Source organism: Odontesthes bonariensis, chromosome 7, assembly GCF_027942865.1.
Source record: "Odontesthes bonariensis isolate fOdoBon6 chromosome 7, fOdoBon6.hap1, whole genome shotgun sequence".
Taxonomy (NCBI): Eukaryota; Metazoa; Chordata; class Actinopteri; order Atheriniformes; family Atherinopsidae; genus Odontesthes; species Odontesthes bonariensis.
Genome location: NC_134512.1, coordinates 9,803,432 through 9,827,167, shown reverse-complemented (window position 1 = coordinate 9,827,167; position 23,736 = coordinate 9,803,432). Strand labels below are relative to the sequence as shown.

The 23,736-nt window shown below is 39.8% G+C and overlaps 1 protein-coding gene across 3 annotated transcripts in view; it reads left to right on the top strand.

The window, feature by feature from the left end:
- Window positions 1-23,736, top strand: part of fgd4a (FYVE, RhoGEF and PH domain containing 4a) — a 60,128-nt gene that overhangs the window by 13,951 nt on the left and 22,441 nt on the right. Inside the window, exon 1 of one of the 3 annotated variants that reach the window (XM_075469386.1) lies at window positions 20,096-20,286. The exons of the other annotated variants lie outside the window; for them this stretch is intronic. Within the exon in view, the coding sequence (XP_075325501.1) occupies window positions 20,196-20,286 (91 nt within the window). The 5' untranslated portion in view covers window positions 20,096-20,195. Of the gene's footprint in view, window positions 1-20,095; window positions 20,287-23,736 lie in introns of those variants that run through there. 3 annotated transcript variants of the gene reach the window in all.

The window sequence follows — 23,736 nt, the reverse complement described above, 5'->3', positions numbered from 1 at the left end:
CAGGCTATCATTTTCAACATCTACATGAATATTAAAGTCACCCACTACAATGACTTTATCTGTACTCAGCACTAACTGGGATAAAAACTCTGAGAATTCAGACAGAAACTCAGAATAAGGGCCAGGTGGACGATACACAACAACAAACACAAGAGGTTTCTGGGATTTCCACTTTGCGTGGGAAAAACTGAGAATCAGAGATTCAAAAGAGCTCAAACTAATCTTGGGTCTGGGACTGATTAGTAACCCTGATCTGAAAATAGCTGCCACTCCTCCTCCTCTGCCTGTGGTTCGAGGAACGTGAACATTTAAACAGTCAGAGGGAGTTGCTTCATTAATGCTAACATGATCCTCCTGCTGCAGCCAGGTTTCTGTAAGACAAAATATATCAATATGATGATCACAAATCAACTCATTCACTAACAGAGACTTCGAAAGGAGAGATCTGATATTCAGCAAACCACATTTAATAGTTTGATGTTTTTGTTCAGTTAAAGTTTTAGTTTTAATAATTTCTTTTTGCACAAGAGGATTTGCTCCTTTTGTGTTAATCGATTGGGTGGGTAGCAGCAGGTGGGAAGCTGCAGAGAAGTGTGTAAGACTACAACTCTGCATCCTGGTCTGAGCCCTGGGTTGTCATGTTTTAGGGTGGCAAATAAATTCTTCCATATTTCTAGAAATGAGAGCTGCTCCTTCCAAAGTGGGATGGATGCCGTCTCTCCTCATCAGACCAGGTTTTTTTCATATTGGGTTTTTTTTGTAAGGAGTGTCCAAGTGTTCATGTGCATTAATCACCCCACAGCTTTCCACTGCATACTGATAAGTTGATGACAGTGGATCTCCTCGCACAGTCTCTCCTCAAAACAAGCGTCCATGCTGTTCTACTTCTTTAACTCATCATGTTATTTTTCTGGTGCGTTTGCGGCAACATTTTTGGAATTGGAGGTTGATCCAAGCACAGGAGTCATCAGCATGCTTGCAAAAAGCACAGCTCACACGATCACAAAATCCCACGAGGGTCCACGGCCTTCAGCTGCTGCAGAAGGTGAAATTTATATCCCATAGTATCCGCCATGGGGACCTTAAGGTGGCTATCTTTTAAAGTAATTTTCTTGTAAGACCGCACATGCTTCCATCCACCATTTTAGGATTGTATCATGTAATGAATGCTGTAGGATTTGTAGGCTTTACTGTCTATTGTTAGGATGGTCAACCATTCATTGCTATTATTTCCCCCTTTTTTGCTTCACTAAGGTATTCCAAGCTTAACATTTGTAGATCTAGATCGATAGATAGATAAACACTTTATTGATCTGTCTGTTTGTTTTAACTGGATAGGGTTGGGTTTTCAGGTCTTGTCGCATAACCATAGTACGGTTATAATGTCAAGATCTAACTTATGTGCTGACATGTTTTTTCCGCTTTTTTCTTCATATTGTCTGTCATAATTTTGTTTTTTCTTCTTCTGTGGCTATTTAAACCATCTTCCCACAGGCTTCTTTTTTTTTCCATCCATCTACCACTTTGTCTCTACCCACTGATCACCATTCCCCCTGGCATGCCAAAGTTCTCGCTGCGCATCACACTCAGGTTGTTATGTGCCATGTTATAGGAGATCTGTGATTAAACAACAAAAGATTAACCTGAGACATATATTGGTGAAAAATGAAAGAATTTTTTATGAAATACATAGGGTTCAGAAATCATACATAAATAGATTTTTCTACAAGAAAAACCCTCCTATGTGCACCCATACAAACATAAAATCCTCAAGTATGACAGTTGCTGTTTTTCTGATGACCTTTGCTTGAGCGTGACAGAGACAAGTCACCAGAGCATACCCACTTCCTCCAACCCTAATGATCAGTGAGGGTTGCTGTCAGCTTGATATTTCTTTAGTGAGTTGGAGCTGAATATAGTGTTTCAAGAAACTGTTTTTCACTGAAACTTGCTCACACAGTACTTGCAAACAAAATAAAAGTTTTTTCTTGAAGTCTAATAAAAAAAAAAAAAATTGATTTACTTAAATGTCCTTCTCGTGTCTCGCTCCTAAACAAGCCTGACAGAGTGGGTTGTGTGCAGTTTAGAAACTGACCTGCCTTTAAAGAGAGATTTCCTCCAGGATCAATAAAGTTTTTTCATTCTAAATGAGCCTATGTGCAAGATTCATTGCAGATAAGGCAGACCAGTGATATTAGTATTGTTTGATTCAAGTGGCCTTGTTTACCATAAAAGTGTGACAGTTAGCCAGAATGCACAACACCAGAATTGTGAAAATGAAGAAGCTAACTGAAACTTATCTGAAGTCTCAAACCATCCCTTATTTCTTTGTTTATTGACAGGATAACAATAAATGGGTATAGAGATTGATTAAAACATGTACAAACATTAATGGAAATACAGTAGATAAGGGAAAACATGAGTTTGCACAATTCAAATGACCTTGAAAGTCAATATTTGGTATATTCAATTTAATTCTTCAACACGGCTTGAACCTCTCGCAAAGAGCTTCCTTGCAATGTCTTCAAGTAGACTTCAAGAAAAATCCTCTGGGCTTCTTGAAGGACATTCCAAAGCTCCTCCTTGAATTTTAGCTGCTTTTTGTTCTATTTTGTCAAGATGATTGCACAGTGCTCCAATAATGTTTAGGTCTGGGCTCTGGGGTATTCATCACTTTATAAGACCTGCTGCCACTGATTTCAAGTCCAGTTCAAGAGATATTTGGCATGCGTCAGCCTTTTTTCCATTTCCTTTCCGATTCTTGACTGTGATGAGGCTTCAGCGAACAGCTAATGGTTCAATTGAAGGGTCAGATACATCTTTCAGGTCCTGTCCTAGGTCTTTGCTGGATTTTATTTTATTTTTTCTTTTCTTATGTGTCTTTGTGACAGGCTGCTACGTAAAGTGCCCCAAGATAAAAGAGAACAAACAAACAACAACAATAAAAAACAAGATTTCCACTGAAAATACTAAGGTACAGGGACTCAGAAAGCACTTACTTCAAGATATTACAAGAAAGTCTGGGTGGCAAAATATAAAGTAATGAAGGGCGGTTCAACTATTTTGCACTTTACTACATCTATAACTTTTGTGACAAAAACCAGCTTTGAATGGTTCACAGAGCACATTAACTGTCATCTGTTGAAGCTGGACGCCTGTTCATTTAAAAACGGTTGCCCTTTTCGAGTGTTAAACGATGTAAGAGGGAATGCAGTCAGCCCTGTTAGCCAGGACATTGATTTCGAAGCATTGACAGAATAGTGATTCACGCAGGCAGAAGAAGTCAGTGGGTGCATTCTACAGGAGCTATATGTGGTATTTTCACACATTACTTTCTTTGTTTTACATGTGGGTCTTTTTTCCTTTTTTCTTCTAAAGATTGGTGAATCAATAATACACAATCAAAGTAGCAGTTTACTTAGTGAACTGGACTTTTATAAGACTGACAAATATTTTTGTGAATTATTTACACATTCACACACACACGTACTGTTACTGCTGTTCTCACAAACATGAAAATAATTAACTACTTATCAGCCTCTGTGATCCGCATAACCTCATATAGTTAATTCAGGCTGGATTATAGGGGGATTTATTCTCTTTGTTCACTCTGAGGTAAGATAAGGAAGATGAGGAGGGTAATGAAAGCATCAAAGAGTTTCCTGCACTGGGGTGGTTTTCTCACCCCTCTAAACTGGTTGTTTAATCAAATTGCTGTCTAGATCCACTCCTTTTGTTTTCCCTCATGAAGTGCTTTTCAATAGCATCACTTCACACTGAACATTGATTTTAGCAGGTTGTTGGGCACTTCAGTAGCAGGGATGGTGTGTGTACCAGGCTAATTATGTGAACCAATTCACTTTGCATAGTTGCTGTGTCTCTGGGAGAGATGCTGACCCTTTGTCATAAAAGCCTGTTGTGTTTTGATGACAAATGTTCTGTAGAGACTGAGGTTCACATTGTACCTAGACTCTGTACCTTGTTTGTTGTGCTCTTTTAGCTTATGATCTTCCATGTGCCCATTCATTAAAGCTGCAGTCGGCAGGTTTTCAAACTTCCGAGTCTAAAGTCGGAAAATTCGAACTGATACAACTTTCAGGTCCCTCCCCCAACCTCTAACAAGCTCCGAATCGCCCCCCAAACCCCTCCCCCTCTGTGGACGAGGTTGTGCACGTGAGTTCACACCAGTGTGAGCGCACACAAGCTGGGGCAGACTCACGCTCAGCAGCGTGTGCACAAGCTGTGATTGACAGGTAGGATTCCTCCACCCTAACTTGATTGGTTAAAAACAGCCGGGAGCGCTCGGTTTTTGCAAACATGATTACAGGCTTCAGAGGGAGCTACAGATTTCGTTATTTTTCCTAAACAGCCTATTTAATATTCTACTTCCAGAATCCCATGACAGTTCAAGCTAATATGACTAAAAAAAAGTTGCCGACCGCAGCTTTAACATGTATGTGTCTGCAAACAATGACCATCATTCATTTTTGACCTTCTTTATGTGTGTGGTGTGGCATGAGGAGGAGATAGTCAATGAAAACAGCAAGGGCTCTAGTGCAGTGTGTGCATGCCAAAATGTGAATGTGCGAGCTGGCAAACGTGTACATGTGCATGCATTTTAAGTGATGTGGATTTAATTAATGGTGTGTGTGTGTGTGTGTGTGGGAGGGATGTGCAGTTAAAGATGTGATGGTTAACAGGCTGGAGCCAAGCTGCTCTCCTCTAGTCTCCTCTCCTCAGGCCACAGAAAGAAGAAAGAGGTGAATGATGGAGGAGGGGTAGACTGCTGTAACAGAGAGGTACAGTAGGTGGATGTGATAGATGGGGGAGATGATGAGAGGAAAGAAAAAGGCCAGCTAGATGGTAAATGGGGGAGCTGCAGCTGTAAGAAGGTAGAGAAAAGTGTGAGGTAGCCTGTGTGCTTCTGTGAAAGATGAGTGGGCGGAAGATAGCGAGGTGTCAAGACAGTAAAACATAAAATGAGATATGCAACATTCAGCTGTTCCATGCCTGAAAGTAAGATTATGAACATAAAAAGAAAAATTCAATCCATATTTGAAGTTAAAGGCCAATAAAATCAACCAAATATGTGTCCTTTAAAATTATTTTAATTATTATTGATTTTCCTTTTTTAACAACAGTGTCATAAACTAAAAGGATCTTAGCACATTTTACTTATTGGATTTACAAAATTCTTTATTCTGTAGATCCAGACAGGAGGAGAAAGTCCCTCACGAAGGCATTATTAAGACCAGTGCCCAGGCAAGTGTGCTCTGACTTCATTATTCATGATCATTTGCTGCATACACAGCATAGATATGGTTTGGTTAGTGATTTCTATCAAGCCCAATTGGTGAAGCCAGTCATATTTTTCACAATAGGAAGAAGAGGAGAGGGCTCTGTTTTGTCGCTTCATAAATAACCAACACACCATATAAGGTGTACTGTTTGAATGAAAGATTCTGCATTTCTTGTAACTGATTATGTCAACACATTCATCTTAATAACAGGCAATTAGGATATCAGCATAAAATGGACAGAGGAAAGGCAGTTCAAAATATCAGATTTTTTTTTTTTTATATGCAACCATTGTGAATCTGGCAGTAGGAGCAAAGAAAAGGTTTTCTGGTGAGGACAGGTAAGCCATCCAAGATGCATAAAGTGACAAAATGAAATCAATGTGTGGAGAGTGGGGGGACTTTGTGACTTGTTAAAAGATCATCTAAAAACCTAACATGAGTCAAAACAACAGAGACAACTTAAACTAACATGGGCGAGACAAGAAACAGAAACTGGGAACAAGCTGGTGTCAGACACCTATCAAGAATAACATGAGAAATAGGTGCTAGAATGCTAGTCACAAGGAACTTAAACAAAGTGGCAGAGAACAGGAACTTGGGAGTATGTATGTGCAGAGTAAGTAATGACTGATAACAACCAGGTGTGGATGCCAGGAAAAATAGTAGCTCAGTAGTTAACAGATAACAAAACGGTTTTGAAGCAAACACAGGAAACAGATTAGCCTTTATGGGATTGTTATGTAGAAATATGTTGATTAGAATATGTTCTCATCAAAAAACAGCACATGGTACTGTCCTTTATTGCAGACCTGTCGTGTACGTAACACATTGGCATTTGTTTACACACCCTGCAACTTTGAATGAACAGCGCATAATTATGAAGCACCACTGAATTCAAGTAGAGTCCAAAATACATCAGCAGCTGTCTAGCCCACCCACTATTGTGTCGTCTCTATAGTGAACGCTATATCGTAAGCAAATGAGTGAACGATTCGAACTCAGCAAGTGTAAATAAGATCAATGGATGCATGCACCTGCATGACAGTGATCCCTGCATATGTGCCTGTGCACTCACATCACCCAGCAGCTTGTACAGTGAATACCAAAACGGATCCATTACTCACTGTCTGGGGTGGGGGGTGGGTGTCACCACGGAAACAAGAGGCCATCCCTCAGATGATAATCAACAAATGTGTTTGCTCATAAGACATTTGATTTGCTTCCCTTATTTTCAAATGTTCTCCCCTTCCAGGATGCCTGGCGTATTTCTGATAGATGATTCATTTTGAAAATAGTGCTCAGCTCTTCACTGCTAATGACAAAACCATAGATGTGACACTGATGAGTTGCGTAAAGTTTTATCTATATCTCAGCATTATTTCAGATCATATTTTCTTTATTTTTCCAAAAAGGTGTAACATTGAGGTCACATTGGGTCTTACTAACATATTTATACAAATCCTGCGTGTAGCATATTCATCAAAAATGACTCCAGAAGGTGCAAACTGCAAATTGTTGCAATGTGTTGTTTCTTTCAATGAGGGTCTCTTTTAATAAACCTCACCTGTCACTTTGGGTTAGGACATTAACTGCAGTTTTAAATCACTCTGTCAGCCTTGGAGGCAAAAAATGACCACATTTGACTTCTTTCAGTTTTGGATTCTTATTCTTTCTTCCTCGACAACCATTGATATGCAGGTTTACAATTGATAGAATTAGAATACATAAATTGTTCCCATATTATTAATAATATTAATATTAATTGTATTTTATTGTAGATTATAATACTCATGAGAGCTGTAGCACTTTGAGTTTTCTTTGAGAGCACTATTGTAACGTCTGTAGCCACAAAGAGTTTATGCATGTAATTTTGGTTTTTGTTTTGATCCAGTTTGAGTTCACATGCATCTCATTGTGTTTCAGCTTACTTTAGTAATAGAAACACTACGATTATGTTGCTGAAAATAAGATCAGCGGTGTAGATATTTTCAGAGACATTATTTTGTAGATCTATGCTGAACACTGTTCCAGTGTTATTACATAAACGGTATCTTAAACTGGGCATCTAAGGCTTTCTTGCCAACATACATCAAATGGAGTGCTTGGTGAACTTTCTAATTGGAACATGTGGTTCTAAATTTTCTTAACATTGCTAGAATAGATAATTAAAGATAGATTACTAAACAGTATTTATTTATTATTATAAACGTTTAGCATAAATGAAATACTCAAATATCTTTAATTCATTTTATTTCATAATGGTATTTAAGCATCCCTTAACAGTCTAAGTCAAATCATTGTGCCACTAAACCAACATTAGACAGGAAAAGTCAGGAAAGGCCTACTGACTTTGGGCTGTGTTTGCCTTTGAGCTTGAGTAATAGATTAAATGAGGTGCCGTGTAGTTCGTGTCCTGGCTCGCAGCCCTTTGCTGCATGTCTTCCCCCAGTCTCCCTGCTCCCTTTCCTGTCTACCCAATGTCAAATAAAGACCACCGGTGCCAAAAAAAGACTTTAACAATAAAGAAATAATAGATTTAATCAACAAATTATTTGTAAAGCTAGCCAAATACGGACCAGCAAAGTTACAAATATTGTATTTTATGTCCCTGCTCTCTGGAAAGCCAAACAGATACATGTTTTCTGAAATTAAATGTGTAATTGCAGCAACTGTTAAGTTTTTTTTCTGAATTTACACTTCCATTTTTGGTAGAAGATTTGTTGCAAAGCATATATTTATTTTTAGGCATCATGATTTCCTGCATGTGACTCACACATGCACACACACACATGCACATAGAGAGCCCATCATATGCAAGAAGTGCTGCACCAGTGCTGCAGTGCTGAGATCTGGACATAGTTATTGTTCTCTAAACCACTCACTAATTACTGTTCGGTGTATTAAGGTCTGGCTGGACTAACATCATGTTTTAAGGTGGGAGTAAGATGTAGAGGGTTAGCCAATCCTTTATGGAGCTCCTGCGAAATATTCGACTTAAATGGCTTAACAAAGGAAGGGTTTTGAATGTTTATAGAAGGTATCACTGGTTTTGTGTTGAATTTCCTGCTGTAGTACAAGATTAATGATTAAGAACAGGAAAGAAAAGGGAGATAAAATATCAGCAAGGAAGAACTGCCAAAGAAGAAGGAGGTAGTATGAGGAGATGTGTATGCATGAAGAAGGAAGAGTAGAAAGGAGTTCAGGATTGTGGTGGCCACCAATCGAACTTAGAAAACAAAGCTCCTTGACTTAAAGGCATTTTCTTTTTAGCCTGGAGCCAATTGTGTGCATTCTTGTACATTTGTGTGTTCATTACAGTCAGTAGTCAACACTATATTTCCTCACAAGACTTGTGAAAGCAGCCCTTCCCTTTTTGTGACACTGTAACACTCATCAGTTTGACAATTTGTGAACCACTGCGTGCTCTGTCTCACGATGTCAACGCCAAGTCAACCGCAACAGCACTGTCTCTGCTTTGTAGTTTTGTCTGTTGAGCACTGTTGTAAGTAACTGTTGCCTTGAGTGAAAAAAAAAACAACACAAATAACAGCACGTTTATTTACGAGAGGACATTTGCACCTCTGCAATGGTTTTTACATGAAGATGTTATTCTTATTTCAGACAGTATTGTGATGGATCTGTGTGGTTTCATGGCAACATCGGACAATCACCTCAGAACTCATAAAAACATTGTTAGTTATTAAAAACAAGAAGAAAAAACAAGAAGTGTTAGGGTTAGGGTCTTTTTCGTCTGAGGGCAAGTTTGAGGCTTGAATTAAAATTAGCTTTGACCTAATTGAAGGACCTGGTTAAGTTCTAGACCACCAATAAGACTGAGTCTATAGCCAACCTTTGAGATGTTTTGCTCATCCTTTCCACTATTCCAGGTTTTCTACATATTAACGTTGTAACATTACCTTGACTTTAGTGCTAATACTGACACGACAACATGCTCGATCTTAATCTGCAGTATAAAAAAAAAATTCACAAATGTGGTATTACACCACTACAGTTATTTAATTGTTGTATTGCAATTAGCTGCTAGTGCAGATTTACTGGCCATGAAACTGTTGTAGAAGAAGATGACGTAACATGTGATAAATACATTTTATTTTTCTGAGAAAGATTATGCAAGCAAAACAAAAAAAATTAATTTTTATTAAACCTGGTGAAGGATTAAGAACGGTAGCCATTATGTTCACACATTTAATATTGAAAAACAGGGCGTTGACTGTAGAGGAGTAATTGTTGCAGCATGCAGGTTTTGTGTCTTGATTTTTGCTGTATTTGTACGTTTTTTGTTTTTTTTATAGAACTCAGTCAACAGTAAACGTAAATCCTTTCCACAAACGATATTAATATGTGGAACAAAATCTGTGCATGAATCACACTTAGTGACATTATTTGGACTTTCTTTCTTCAGGACAATGTTTTCCTACTTAGTCATGTTAGCTTAGCATGGTACCAGTCCAACAGTTGCAACTTAGCACTGACCAATAAGTGCAGCTGAGGCCCATGGGAATGAAATTTGACTGACAGATTCAAATGTCAACATTATGATAACACTAAAAGAAGAGTTGTGGGATCATGAAAGTAAATTTCTTCACCTCACACTCCCCCTTCAAGCATGTTTGAGAGACAGTGGTGCAAGCCAAAAGAAAGTGAAAAGCGTGAAAGGCCAGCACTGCCGTCATCGCTGGTTTGGCTTTTAAAAATGGGGCAGTGCAACATGGCATGTTATGGGAAGAGGACTCATGTTGTCTGCAGATATAAATGTCTCATTTCAAGGAAACTAAAAGATAACTTTTTTTCACGTGATTTACTGTTATGAGACCAATATAACATTGTATTTCTGCCAATACATTCCTCTGAATATTATATGTTGGCAATGCAATTAGAACTTATTCTGAAGAACTTGTGACTTGAGTTTAAATAATAAGATTTGAGACTTAACTCAGATTTATCTGGAATGACTGGTCCTAAAAGCCTTCTATTGACAACTCTGGATTCAAGCTGTCTTTTTGGCATTTTTGTGTGGGTTTTTTCTTGTCTAAATGCTATTTATGACTTTGTAACAAAATTATATAAAACGTTTCAAATTTTTTTGTTAAAACCTCTCAGCGGGCCTCCTCTTTAGAGTGCACAGCCAATGATTTGGTTGTCACATGAGAGAAGTAGGTGGCCTTTACCTCAACTACCTAAAACCTACATTTTGTTTTTCCTTTTATGAAGAGTTCAGAAGACATCCCTCGCCTCTGAGAACAGCTGAAAAAGACAAATGATAAGCAGCCTATACTCTCTAACATTATATCTGCCCAGAGGCCTTCTCTTTCTTGTGTTCCCCTCCCCATCTTTCTTCCTCAAATGGGGGTGGTTGTTTTGTGTCACACTCAGCACCCATATTTGCTATAGCATGCAGCAGAAGCAGCAGGGACAGCAGATGAGTCTGGCCATTAGCCTCTTCCCCTCTCACTGGCCCTCCCCTCGTCCGACACAATGGGTCTACTTGTCCATGCGACACACACACACAGGCATATGAGCACCCACACTCGCACACAGAGGACGCTTTACTCTGGGGTTGAGTGTCGCTTCGTCGCCATATGCCCAGTCTCCACTGGAATGTGATTATTTTCACTCGCGATAGAGAGGAAGGCAGCAATGAGGACAAGGTAGAAAAAGAAGGAAGGCATCGAGAAGCTGTGCTTACGGGCGAGTCACTCTGTCACTGAGTGTTAAAGTCTGTGTGTGTGTGTGTGTGTGTGGGAGAGAGAGAGAGAGAGAGAGGGAGAGAGAGCGAGAGAGGTGGGGGAGAGGGGAGGGAAGGGAAGGGAGGATGCAACCAATGCAGTGAGGCAGCAGTTTAACATGAGCCTGAACCTGCCGGTGTAAGCGGCAGAGCGCTGAGGGAGAGGAGGGAGAGGTCTCTTCCCTTCAGTCAAACAGTGGATTTCAGTTTCTCATCCCTACACTCACTGGACACAACCTCCACTCAGGTCAGTGCCTCTGTCTGGTTTTTTTAACTGGTTTAGCAATAAGCACTGGTACGCTGCTTTCAACGAGTGCACAATGCAGCCTTGGTAGTCAGAATGTGTGTGGTTAATGGCCATAGAGACGGTAAAAACAACACAGAAATGCATCGCCTCCTGGGGATGATGGTTCACAAAGAAAAAATTGTAGTTTTTACCACAGGATGTTCCTTCTTGCAGGTTTTGCAGCTGAGTGTGGCAATGTTGGTTGTGTGTGCGTATGTGTGGCTGCTTCGTGGCTACTCTAAGCAGTTGAATCTGTATTGACTGGAGGGGGCTATTAATTTTCTTTGAGGCAATGTTGACTGAGCCTCTCAGCTGCAGCCGGTCTAAAGATATGTTGCAACCCACACATGCCCACACGTCTGTGCACATAGAAGTTGTTGATTTTATTTACCTCTGTTTGCCATGATTGGTGTAATCAGCCTCAGCTGGCCTGAGCTGTTGGAAAATATGTAAGGTTGTGTCTGAGAGGTATGTGTGACTGCTTGCATGTGGCTGTGCATGTGTATATAGGCTGTGGCTTGCTCATGTTGAACCTTGTACAAACTAAACTACGATTTTGAAGTAATCTTGCCATCACAACTGCAATATGTCTTCATAATGATTCATTTTCTCACTACATGTCTTCTGATTCTTACTTATAGAAAATGGCTCAGTAAATATTTTTATAATGAAATAAAATTGTTGCAAGGATTTCTTTCTATTCTCCAACATAAAACATATAAAAACCAAATAGCTTTTTCCTCTTTGGGGTCAGCCTCACTTTTTCAACTCTTTGCTTTATGCACTCATTTGGATGTCTATCACTACAGATAAACATTAACTTAATTTAGCTGCTGTATCATTTATCTTTTCCTCTGAAAGCCTGGCTTCTTATACAGTCAGGCAGTGGCAGGGAAAATATCTGGTGCTGCTGCTTTTGTTGCAATATGGGCAACCATTGAGCTAAATGTAGGCTAACAAGGCTCTTAACTGATTTTGCTATAACACATAAAGGGTTTCCTCCAAGCTCAAAAAAGTCCTAGCAACAAGCAGTTGTGTGAAAACAAAGGGAGCTTCCTATTTACAAGAAGAGAGGACTTTGTGGCTCCCATACAGTACAAGCCAGTAACTGTTTTAAGTGAATTACTTGTAAAGTTGTAGGCGGAAACATTTTACAGTGAAGTGTTTGGGTCTGCAACCCCAAGACAAATTATCTCATTGCTCTTGATTGATCTGTCATATGTCACAGTAATAGTCTTCATCCGAAGGTATAACTATTTGCAGTGTGCCAGAATTGCAGTTGTTCTTGAAGAAAAGTAAACGTTTAAAAGATTGGTGAATGTTCTGGTGATGCAGCAGATATAAAAAAAGCTGATTTGTAGGTCTGATGACAACACAACTTGTTAATCACCTTAGCTTTTCTTGATCTATTACCCTCCTCCACATGATATCATAAAAAATGGAGATTTTAGTCATTTTTACTTTGGGTTAAGCCATCCTGCTAAAAAGATTGCAGGGACCAGAAACGTAATGTGACCAGTAACAGGACCAAAAAGCTAATAGCTTGTAATTATTTAAAGAGAAGTTAAAAGGAGGAAGCTATGCACACAGCCTTGTCACCACAAAACTGATATGCATACAAGACAGAAAGAAAAACACTGCAACTTGTTCCAAGAAACTGTGGAGGCTTAATTTATTCATGGTACATTTATCCCTCTCTGTTTACAAATCCAGTGATATGATTTGCCATCAGCTGCAGCTTGATCCTCATGGGTTTCATCCTCCTCGCCTTGGTTGCGTCATTTGACTCCATCAGTTCTTGTCTACAGCAAAAATGCTGCATCATTGTCCTGCAAAGACATAGCTGCTCCAGGTTTTGGCAGCTTGTCATTTTGTCCTCTATGCTCTGCTGACTTTCCCATGACAGCGACCAGAAATCCTAATGCTGTTTGTCACTTTATTCCTCAATGTAAGATTGGGTGCAGAAAACAGAAATGACTGCATATACGATGTAGGTTCAAGCAAATATTTTTAGCTGTAGAAGAAACATGTGTCATGCTAAATGTTAATTGTTGCTTTCTGTCTTTCTCTTTCTGCCTCATTGGTACTCCAGTCTTGGCTACAGACCTATCAGCATGCATGCTTTTAGGATTGCAGGGGTTTTCTGTGCATTCCAGCTCTGTGCAGAGAATATGGGCTCCAGTTCTTCCAGTCAGAGAGGCTCATTCATGCTGAGCACAAAGATGCTGTTTGAGAAACAAGTCCTCGCCCATGCTGTTTGATTGGCATTATATTCAGTATCTTTTTATTTTGTCCATAATGCACTGATTCAGATTTGTGCTGCATTAATGAATCTCTCTTTTTTTCGCTATTTAGTCAAATCAACAGGACAGACAAAGAGACATGTAACATAGATTGAAATTAGATTATATATTAGGAGGGTTTTAAGTTTAAATGTAATGTTTTGAAGCTTGCAAAGCCTGATTAACACCCAGATAATGCAGTATGGGGTTAAATTACTTCTGCATGTATATTCACTCAAACAAACTCATATTAGCCTAGACATTCTGTGCATGCTAGACAGATCCAAGCCTGGACCTTGTTCTGGAAATAACACACAGTCAGAATAATATAAAAAAAATAACAATAAGGACATGCATCTTTTTGTAAAAACCGTAAAGAGCACTTATGAAATGTGTGTAGCTTTAATGATGTCCAATTCACAGCTCCACTTGGTAAAAATTTGCCACCAGGTAAATAGTTTCAGTTGTTTTGGTCCATTACAATGGTCAACTAGAAGAGGCCTGGTCCTAACCAGCTGAAAGAGGGCATATTGCCTCCTTGAGTTGATTAACTTGATTCCCCTCCTGTGCGCGTATTCTGCACTGTAATAAAAGAACCCTGTAAGATAATTATATTTTTCTGGCATCCCAGCTGCTGGAAAAAATACCAGAAGATAATTAAGGCAATTAAATAATTCATTAATTTTCTAAATACAGTTTTTAACTTTAATTTTTCATGAGATCTTGTGTATATTTTTTAATGTTCAATGAAGGACATTTAAGCATCCAATGACAGCTAAATTGCTTATAATACTGGTACAATTGAAGTAATCAGGCTTGTAATAAGTGGATTTTAACTGACGAACTCACACTACATCATTTTTGCATACCACTAATCGCCAAGTAAGCTCTACTTACTCAGATGTAGTTTACAGAAACAAACACACACTGACAGAATTCTATTGTTTCTCATAGAATTTGATGAGCATTTCTTTGTTAAATGTAACACTGTTCTCAGCCATTCAAACATTGAAAACCACAACAAAATTCAATTGCAACTAAGCTGAGTCACACTTCCCTGACAGATTAACTTTTTGGACTTGAATTTAACCCTCTCATCAGTCTTTAGACTAACCAACATGAAACCGACTTAAGTCAAAGTACCCACCACTGCAAATGTATTTTAATGTCACTTTATGTCAAGTAAAACTCAAGTTTGTCTTGGAAAATTGGAAACTGGTTATTCATACTATAGAAATGTAAAGTCACAAGATATTTAATTTATATTTTACAGATTTAAAGAATAAAGGTCAAATCTGTAAATTAAAGACAAACTTTCTTTACATTGTGGAATAAGGACAGAGATACAATTAAATGGCCAGGTGAAACCGTAGCTTGGCTCAACTGTGCATGTGAAAATACTGACATCAGACAATAAGCCACTTGTTTTTTCGATGGCAAGTAAACTTTGTTGGAGGAATTTCCAAGCTGAAGATGAATTTAGCTCACTGGGTTAGCAGATTTTTTTGTTTTCATAACATGTTTGAATTTCAACAGTAACCAAGGCTTTTAGGGTGATGGCAGTTTGCCATTGTTTTTGTCAAATGTAACAGTAACTTAAGGAGCAGATGATGTTCTCCAAAAACAAAGGTCAATGGTGGTATTGCTGAAGTTCCTAATATTAGCCTGCACCTAACCAAACAATGGAGAAATACTACATGGATGTGCCAACATGAAATTAGCGTATTTTCGTGTTTCCTTTAACCACACAAGGGGGGAAAAAAAACTTTGTCTCCAGCTTCAGCACATATGTTCATATATGAAGCTAGCAGGATATTTGCAGCTTATAATGATAAATATCCTGATTGCTCAGTTTCTTTAGCTTTTCTGTTTCCTGTATAACTTTAGTTTTGGAAAGGGTTGAAAAGTTATTCTATTCATTCAATTCAATTCAATTCATTTTTATTTATATAGCGCCAAATACAACAAATGTAATCTCAAGGCACTTAGATAGTAAGTCCAATTCAAGCCAATTGGAATTCAATTAATTAATAATAATCATAATTCATAAAATAATCCAATTCGTTCATATAGAGCCAATTCAAACCAATTTCCTAGCTAAGAAAACCAACAGATTGCACTGAAAACTTTTTGTTTTTCGGTCCAATCTCCCGGCCTGAGCGTGCCTGAGGCGACTGTGGAGAGAAACGACTCCCTTTTAACAGGAAGAAACCTCTGGCAGAACCAGACTCAGGAAGGGTGGCCATCCGCCTTGACCAGCTGGGGTTTGAGAAGACAGAAAGGGGGGAGGGGGGAGGGCCGCAGCGGCGGCGGCGGCACTGTAACACCATTCAAAGGATATCTGTTGGAACAGGGAAACACGAGTTAATGACCACAATAATATCACATATACATAAAGAGAGTAAAGTGAGGAAAGGTGTGACAGATGAGGCCCCCCAGCAGTCTAGGCCTATAGCAGCTTAACTATGGGATGTTTCAGGATTACCTGAGCCATCCCTATTCAAGGTAAACACAAGAAACTTGTGCTAACGAAAAAATAAATAATAAAATAAAGGACCAGACTCAGTGAGTAATTCCCTATACTCCCTATATAGATCTGCTCCTCACACCGCAACAACCATCTTTTTACAGCCACAAGCTTCCTCAGCCTGTCATTGCGCTGTCAGAATACAGCAACTAAGAAAAAACCTCTGTCATCCACGACCTTTCGGAAATGTCATGTTCTGTCACTTTTTGTGTGCAGAATTCAGTTGTGTGCTGGCTTTTACTCTGTGCATTACAATATCACTATGTGCAACTCAATGTTTTGATCATCATGAATATGTAGCAAGTCTCAGATGAGTAATAACAATTCATTCTCCACTATTAGTTTGTGGGAATTTCACATGGGGTTATTTATGGAGCTGAAGCTATTTTTCTGAGTCAGGAAGTACTTTACTTTTGCTGAGCTGATGGAAAATGAAATGAACGTTGTGCAAGGACACTAACTTAAAACAGCTTCAATATAGGAAGACATATCCTTTATGGATGCCTCAACAAAGCACAAATTCATTGAATTAACACAATCGTTGTATGTGACTGCAGCTGGTGTGCTGCAGTTCACGTTATGCCTCTTTGATGGCCTCTCTCTCTATATTTGATTTCATTGTGCTGAAGATAGGTCACTTTCACATATCTGCTCTCAATCTGTAAGGCCTTTTAGGGATACTTGATTTGCAGTTAACATAAAAAAAAGCCTGCCGCAAGTAAGCATTGTTGTTCATTTATGAACACACCGGTCTGCTGGGACTCAGTCACATGTGGTAATTGGGCAGACAGGATATTGATTGACACATATGGGAGCTCCCATCCAGCAGCTGCGATCTGTTTTCCTAGGTGAATGAGCAGGTCATAGGGGGTGGAGGGGACGGAAAAGATGGTGATAGAGGAAGAGACAAGGGGCCGGTGGTTGAAAGAAAAGATACATAGTAAGGGGGTTGGGTCAGTGGCGTATCGCTGTTATCAGTCAGTCTTTTTTCTCAGTGCAGAGTGATAATAGGCTACAAGTCTACACAGATGTTTGATTGCAACCCTCTTTCTCTATGCAACTATACTATAGCATGTTAAGATATTCAGTTATGGTCATCTCTCTTTGGGGGATGATCATTTCTGCAGTGATAACGGAGAAACATGGTTTCCATGTCTTTCTGTCATTATACAGTATGTTCCCTGAGGTCTCAAGACAAAGTGTGGTCCTGAACCTGAGCACGTTCAGGATCACAGCACACCCATTCACCACAGTCACCCGGTTGGCTTGCCATCATTAGACATGGGCCAGAGAACATGTTCAGATCATGCTAAGAGCTTATTTTCTCATGCTGGGGATGTGAAAGGAGCATACTGGGAAACATAGGGGAAATGCATGGCATTGGCACATTATGTACATAATTTATGAGGCACAAAAGTAAGTGGAATGTGAGGAGGGAGTAAAGAGGAAGGAAGTGTAATTTTGTAGCTGGCTGCAAATATTTCTTGTGTAATCTTGTTGGCATTTGTGAAGGAACAGCTTAATTTTACTACATTCGACTATTCATTTTCAGTTGCAGCCAATAATATCTGCCTAAAATGCTTTTAACCATTGAGAATTTTTTTCAAGGAAACAAGAGGGTTTGTGGTTGCCTGAATCTCCACTGAAGTTCCACAAAGACAAGACAAATTATTTCACTGACATGTGAAAAAACAGCTATTTTCTTCTCTCACCTACGTCTGAGCTGCAGGTCAATCTGAGGAGGGGGACTGAAGTACAGTTCAGACAGCAGTGCATGCACTCGAAAGACAAATGGAGACTTAATGCATCACAAGCGGGAATGAGGATGTTTCTTTTGTTTGAGTTTAGGGTCATCCACACCACAACAGTTCCTGTAACAATAACACAGTGAATGTTCACACTTCTGAGGGATAATGTTCTGTAAACAGTCAGTGGGGTTACATGGCACTGTAAAAATCGGATTAAGGGCTAAATTACAATAAGACTGATATTAAGTTCATGTAGACGCCTTAATCTGACAAGAAATTGAATCGGATCGGGTTACTTGCGATCGGATTAAGACCCCGAGATAACTCGGTTGAAAGTCACACTAAACGTGCTTGTAGACGGTGAAGCACGTGGTGAGTTGGACTTTGCTTTCTGCGCATGCTCGAGATTTTTTCCCGGGGTCATGTTGGTGGTGAAGCGGTCAACCGTAAGTCAACTATTAGCAATAGTTGAAATGGGTACAGCGCCACCTATCGTACCGGGGTATGACATGCTTTGTGCCAATGATTCGAATCATTCAACGTTATATATCCAAGGATAATTACCCTTGCTTAAATAAGGAGCATAGCCCAACTATAGCTATAATCAAATTAATCTCACCATGTAGACCCAATGAGTGATGCCAAGCACTCTCCTTGAAATCCTGCTGTACCAAGGCCCAAAATGGATTTTGAAAGAGGAGAGTATACTATTGTTTTGTATGAGTTAGCATCAGTTTGATGATATCTTGCCATTGTCAACGAGGGCTATTTGATAGCTAGTAGTCTATAGCTAAGAGTAAATCAATTAGCTTAGTCAGAAACAGCAAAAACATTGTTAAAATGTATGATTTAGCCTAACATGAATCTATAGTTACTGTAAAGAAAATAAGAAAATGGTGTGAAGTCTGGCCTTAGAGATGTCCATCGTTTAGCACTACGAATGAGAGAATGTGATCCCTGCATCTATTTTTTTGTTGTTGTTGTTGTTCATCAGATTGCTTTAATAGTCAACCCAGTGGTGTTGTTTGCTCCATTGTTCTCATTTTGTTTTACCCCTTTTGATGGGCCTGGCTGTAAATTATTTTCTAATTAGCCTTTTATTTGAACTAGAGTACTGAATAGTTATATGAGGAGTATACTATATCATATTTTTTGTTTGCATCGCTAGCAGAAGAAAGGGGGTCTCATCTGGCTGTCCAGACCACATAAGGTCTTTACAAGGCCTTTTAATTTTCACTCTATTATGTTTGTGACAGAAAGCCATTGCTCTTTGGTAATATGAAAGGACTGGAGTGAAAGGAGACAGATACATCTGGCCTCTTTGAGTAGCCAAAATTATGTGTCAGGCATGACATGCGCTCACACACACGCACGGCATCACACATATTATCAGCAGCATGAACATCAGTATGATTAAAGGGGTGTGACTTAGCATGTTAATATATTCTCTCCTCTCCATTATTTATGAGTTCCATTTGAATAGTAGTTATCTCAATCTAGGACCGTCATGCAAATGAAACTGAGGTCACTTAGCATTTTTATGTCCTTATGGTCAGATGCAGTCGTTATTTTGATATGTAATTACATCTATTTCTCATCATTATGGGTAGTTGCGTGCACAGTCTCCTCTGTAATTTTGTTTCTTGAATTTTAGAGTCTGCATTTCAGATGCAGTATATCAGGGTTGAGACTAGATTCAAATTGGGCCTCAAAGGGATTTGTGCTGTCAGATTTTAGTAATGTAGTTATGAGAAAATACACTTAGGTTGTATTGACACAGAGGCAGAAAACTGGCCACATAGAGAACTCGGTGCATCATATTAGACACGTGAAGAGTAATTGGTTAATATTCCAAGAAGCAAAAACGTTTTTTTAAAAACTATTAACTGCAACGGATTGTTAATTCGAATCTTTTTCACTTCTGCTTCCCACTGCACCTTCCCCCTCACTCCTCACCATTGAATTACCACGCTTTCACCCCCTCCTTTCTTTTCATTCTTCTTTCTGTTCTCTCCTCCCGCTTCAGAGTAACTGTGTCCTTGAATGCTGGCTAACCCTCCAATCATTATTAGGGCAGTGTTTAAATGTGACTGTGAATCAACATCGTGAAGGACGAAGTTGTCCCTCCTCCCTTCCTGCTATTCTCTCCCTCACCTGGTGACTTCGGTTTCCAAGGAACCGGTTCGTGCAGTAACATGGGCAGGTACACTGAGTGTCTGAGGGGGAAAGACAGACGTGAACAAACCAGCCAACAGGGAAACTCATGCCTGTAGAAAGATTGTGATTTCCTTTTAGATGCTTGAATTATGGAGTTAAAAAGGGGTCATGAAATGGACAAACACTGTTTGACTGACAGGAAGGAGAAAACCCAGCTGTTCTCGAGAGGAGTGCTCACAGGTACTGCAGAAATGTTTACAATTTTTGTAACCTGACAGACATCATGAGAAAATGGTTGTTTTGGTTTGAGTAAAAGGATGTAGAGGTGACAAATGTTGGTGAACCACTGAGAAAGGGGGAAAAAAAAAAAAGTACTCTTGGAGAAGCATTTTTAACAGAAACCCACACACAGGTGTTGCCAGATGAGAGCAGTATGAGTGTAGTCACCTTTAAAATATTCTAAACATGAGGCTTGTCTGTTTATTCCTAGTTTTTTTTAGTACAAGGTAACTGGCAGAACTGGCAATTGGTTGATCTGTTCTTCTCACTGACTCAGTTTAATAGAAGGAAAAAACTAAATATCGCAGGCTTTGTCTTTAAATGAATGTTAGTGTTTAGATAGTTTGTGCGTTTTAGTGTAATGTGTGATAATGCATAGATTTGTTTTTACATCGTGGGCTTTGTTCGAGACAGCATTTCCAGTGAAAATAAATCTATAACCTCAGGTAAATGTAAATCGCAACTGCGAGGAGATTGTTTTTAAAGATTAAGGGTCAGTTTACACAACGTTTTGATCATGAGATGGTTTGGACACATACACACATTTCTGGTTCGCAAAGCTCTTTTAGTCAGGAATCATTTTTTTAGCTGTCAAAATGAGATCTGTGCATCAGTTCTGAACCACCCCTTGAAAAGTGCAATTTGAAAAATGTAAGGGAAGCAGACCGACATGCTTTTGATCCTCCCTGATTCAAATACAAGCCACTGCTGGGATCACAGATGTGTCTTTTTTCATAACAAGCTATTGATTGCCACAGAGGTTGAAAATGTTTTCAGGTGACAAGAACACATCTTTTCTCTTCCTTGACTGTGACGAATTTGCTTTTCCCTCACCTACTTTGATGGGTGTTTAATTTGTTATGAAGCAGACAGATCATCAAAGACACACAAGATATTCTTAAAATGATTTCTTTTAACCAGTTCACAGGTTGTGTCTTATGAATCATGCACGTTCCTCACCTGGACGGTTCATATTCACCCGTTCTTGCAGTGAATTAAAGAAGATCCTCTTAGCTTTTTCAGTTCCTCATTCAGTACTTCGAAAAGATGTTTTTCTTGTTACCCTAAATTACAAGAATTGTTTTTTTTCTCTGCAGTATCTTATTGGTGCTTCCACAAACTTGTCATTGAAATGTCAATAGGAAAAAATGGTTTCTGTTTCATTCTTAGAAGCTGTTCAAACCTACCATCACCCTTTACTTCTCAACATCTAGCTTACCAATACCCAGTGTTCACTCTGCATGTGCATATATGTGCATGTTATTTCTGGGAAATTTCTTTTTCTGCAGACATGAAGATTATATAATAAAAAAACAGGAAGTTAACAGACAGGAACAGAAAGTCTTAGGGTCAGGCCAGCAGACTCTCCTCAGTTGTTTCTCCCAAACCCCTCACTTGGAAACTTGCTTATCACACCTTTTTGTCCCATGTAGAAAGGTCCTTGCATAGTGTGTGGCATTCTCTGCTTTGTGTGTGTGTTTTCAGTAGTGACACATCCCCCACTTTGGAAACAATAGGTGTGTGACATCACATGAAAGTCAGCAGGAGGAGCGAAGCTGGCAGGCTGTCTCTGTAGTGAAGTGTCTGATGTGAACATAATCCCACTGATAAGCTGCTTAAGTGTTTTATATTTTTAACTTTAGCTTCAAATTATGTATTGTCCCATAAATTGGTGTGTGTGCGTGGATTGTGTGTGCACTGTGCATGTGTGAACAGCAGGCAGGCCTGTCATGAGGAGTCCAGATGGTGGGTGGAGAAAGCCCTCCTTTAATCCCTTAGCCAGAATATTATTCCCCCTTCACACACACACACGATCACAACGTCATCTGTACTTCCTCCTGACAGTTGCACGGCCTCCCTCTGAGAGAGTCCACTTTTCCTTTAAGTGTCATTATCCACGATCCATTATGTCGTCTCATTTCAGCACTATTGTGTTGTTGGTTCAAAAGGCAAGTAATGCGTAAAACGTTCTTGTGGGAATGATTGATATTTGCCTTCGATTTCAATTCCAATATTTAAAGTAAAGAAGACAAGAAAAAAAAATTGTCATAAAGGTCATGAAAGTCAAATTCAGAAATGTCTTCATGAAATTTTATGACAGTCCATCTTCTAGTATTTCAGGCGACTTATTGGAAGTAATTTTAACATTTACTAGTTCTGTTTGACCATTTGAAATTAAATGTGACTGTAAATGTCAACCCTAAACAGCCAGTCCAGAGTCAGAGCTTTTTTTTTTTTTTTTATTGAAAAAAAAAAAAAAAAGTTGTGCTCGTCAGTTAGGGCCATTGTGTGATACATTTCCATCAGTAAACGTCCATCCATCCATCCATCCATCCATCCATCCATCCATCTATTATCTTCCGCTGGTCCGGGGGTCGGGTCGCGGGGGCAGCAGCTTGAGCAGAGAGACCCAGACGTCCCTGTCCCCGGCCACTTCCTCCAGCTCTTCTGGGGGGACCCCGAGGCGTTCCCAGGCCAGCTGAGAAACATAGTCTCTCCAACGTGTCCTGGTTCTTCCCCGGGGCCTCTTCCCAGTGGGACGGGCCCGGAACACCTCACCGGGGAGGCGTCCAGGAGGCATTCTCACCAGATGCCCGAGCCACCTCATCTGACTCCTCTCGATGCGGAGGAGCAGCGGTTCTACTCCGAGCCCCTCCCGGATGACCGAGCTTCTCACCCTATCTCTAAGGGAGAGCCCAGACACCCTGCGGAGGAAACTCATTTCGGCCGCTTGTATTCGCGATCTCGTTCTTTCGGTCACTACCCACAGCTCGTGACCATAGGTGAGGGTAGGAACATAGATTGACCGGTAAATCGAGAGCTTCGCCTTCTGGCTCAGCTCCTTCTTCACCACGACGGGCCGGTGCAGAGCCCACATCACTGCAGACGCCGCACCGATCCGTCTGTCAATCTCCTGTTTCATTCGTCCCTCACTCGTGAACAAGACCCCGAGATACTTGAACTCCTCCACTTGGGGAAGGATCTCATTCCCGACCCGAAGAGAGCAGTAAACGTATGCTTCTGAAATTATTTTGGGGCAGCACCCACTCTTGCAGTTCAGAGCACTAGATGCTAAGTGAAAATTAGCATCTCAAGCAAAATTTTATAATAAATTACTGCTTAGAGTTGGGTCCAATAAAAACCTACCACTTAAAATACATTTTTAGAAAAACAAGGAACAAACAAACCTGACTTGACATGAACAACAATGACTTTAGTAGACTATGATCAGCAACGTGCCGGTGACAAACCTGACTTGACAGAAAGAATCTGACAAATGACTATGAACAACCGGGAGACTAAATACTGTGGGGAGAGTGATTGGTGACATGGTTCAGCTGATGATAATGAACACAGGTGAAGGGAGTGAAGCTGATGGCAGAGCAGAGGGAACTGAGGAAAAAGGTGAGG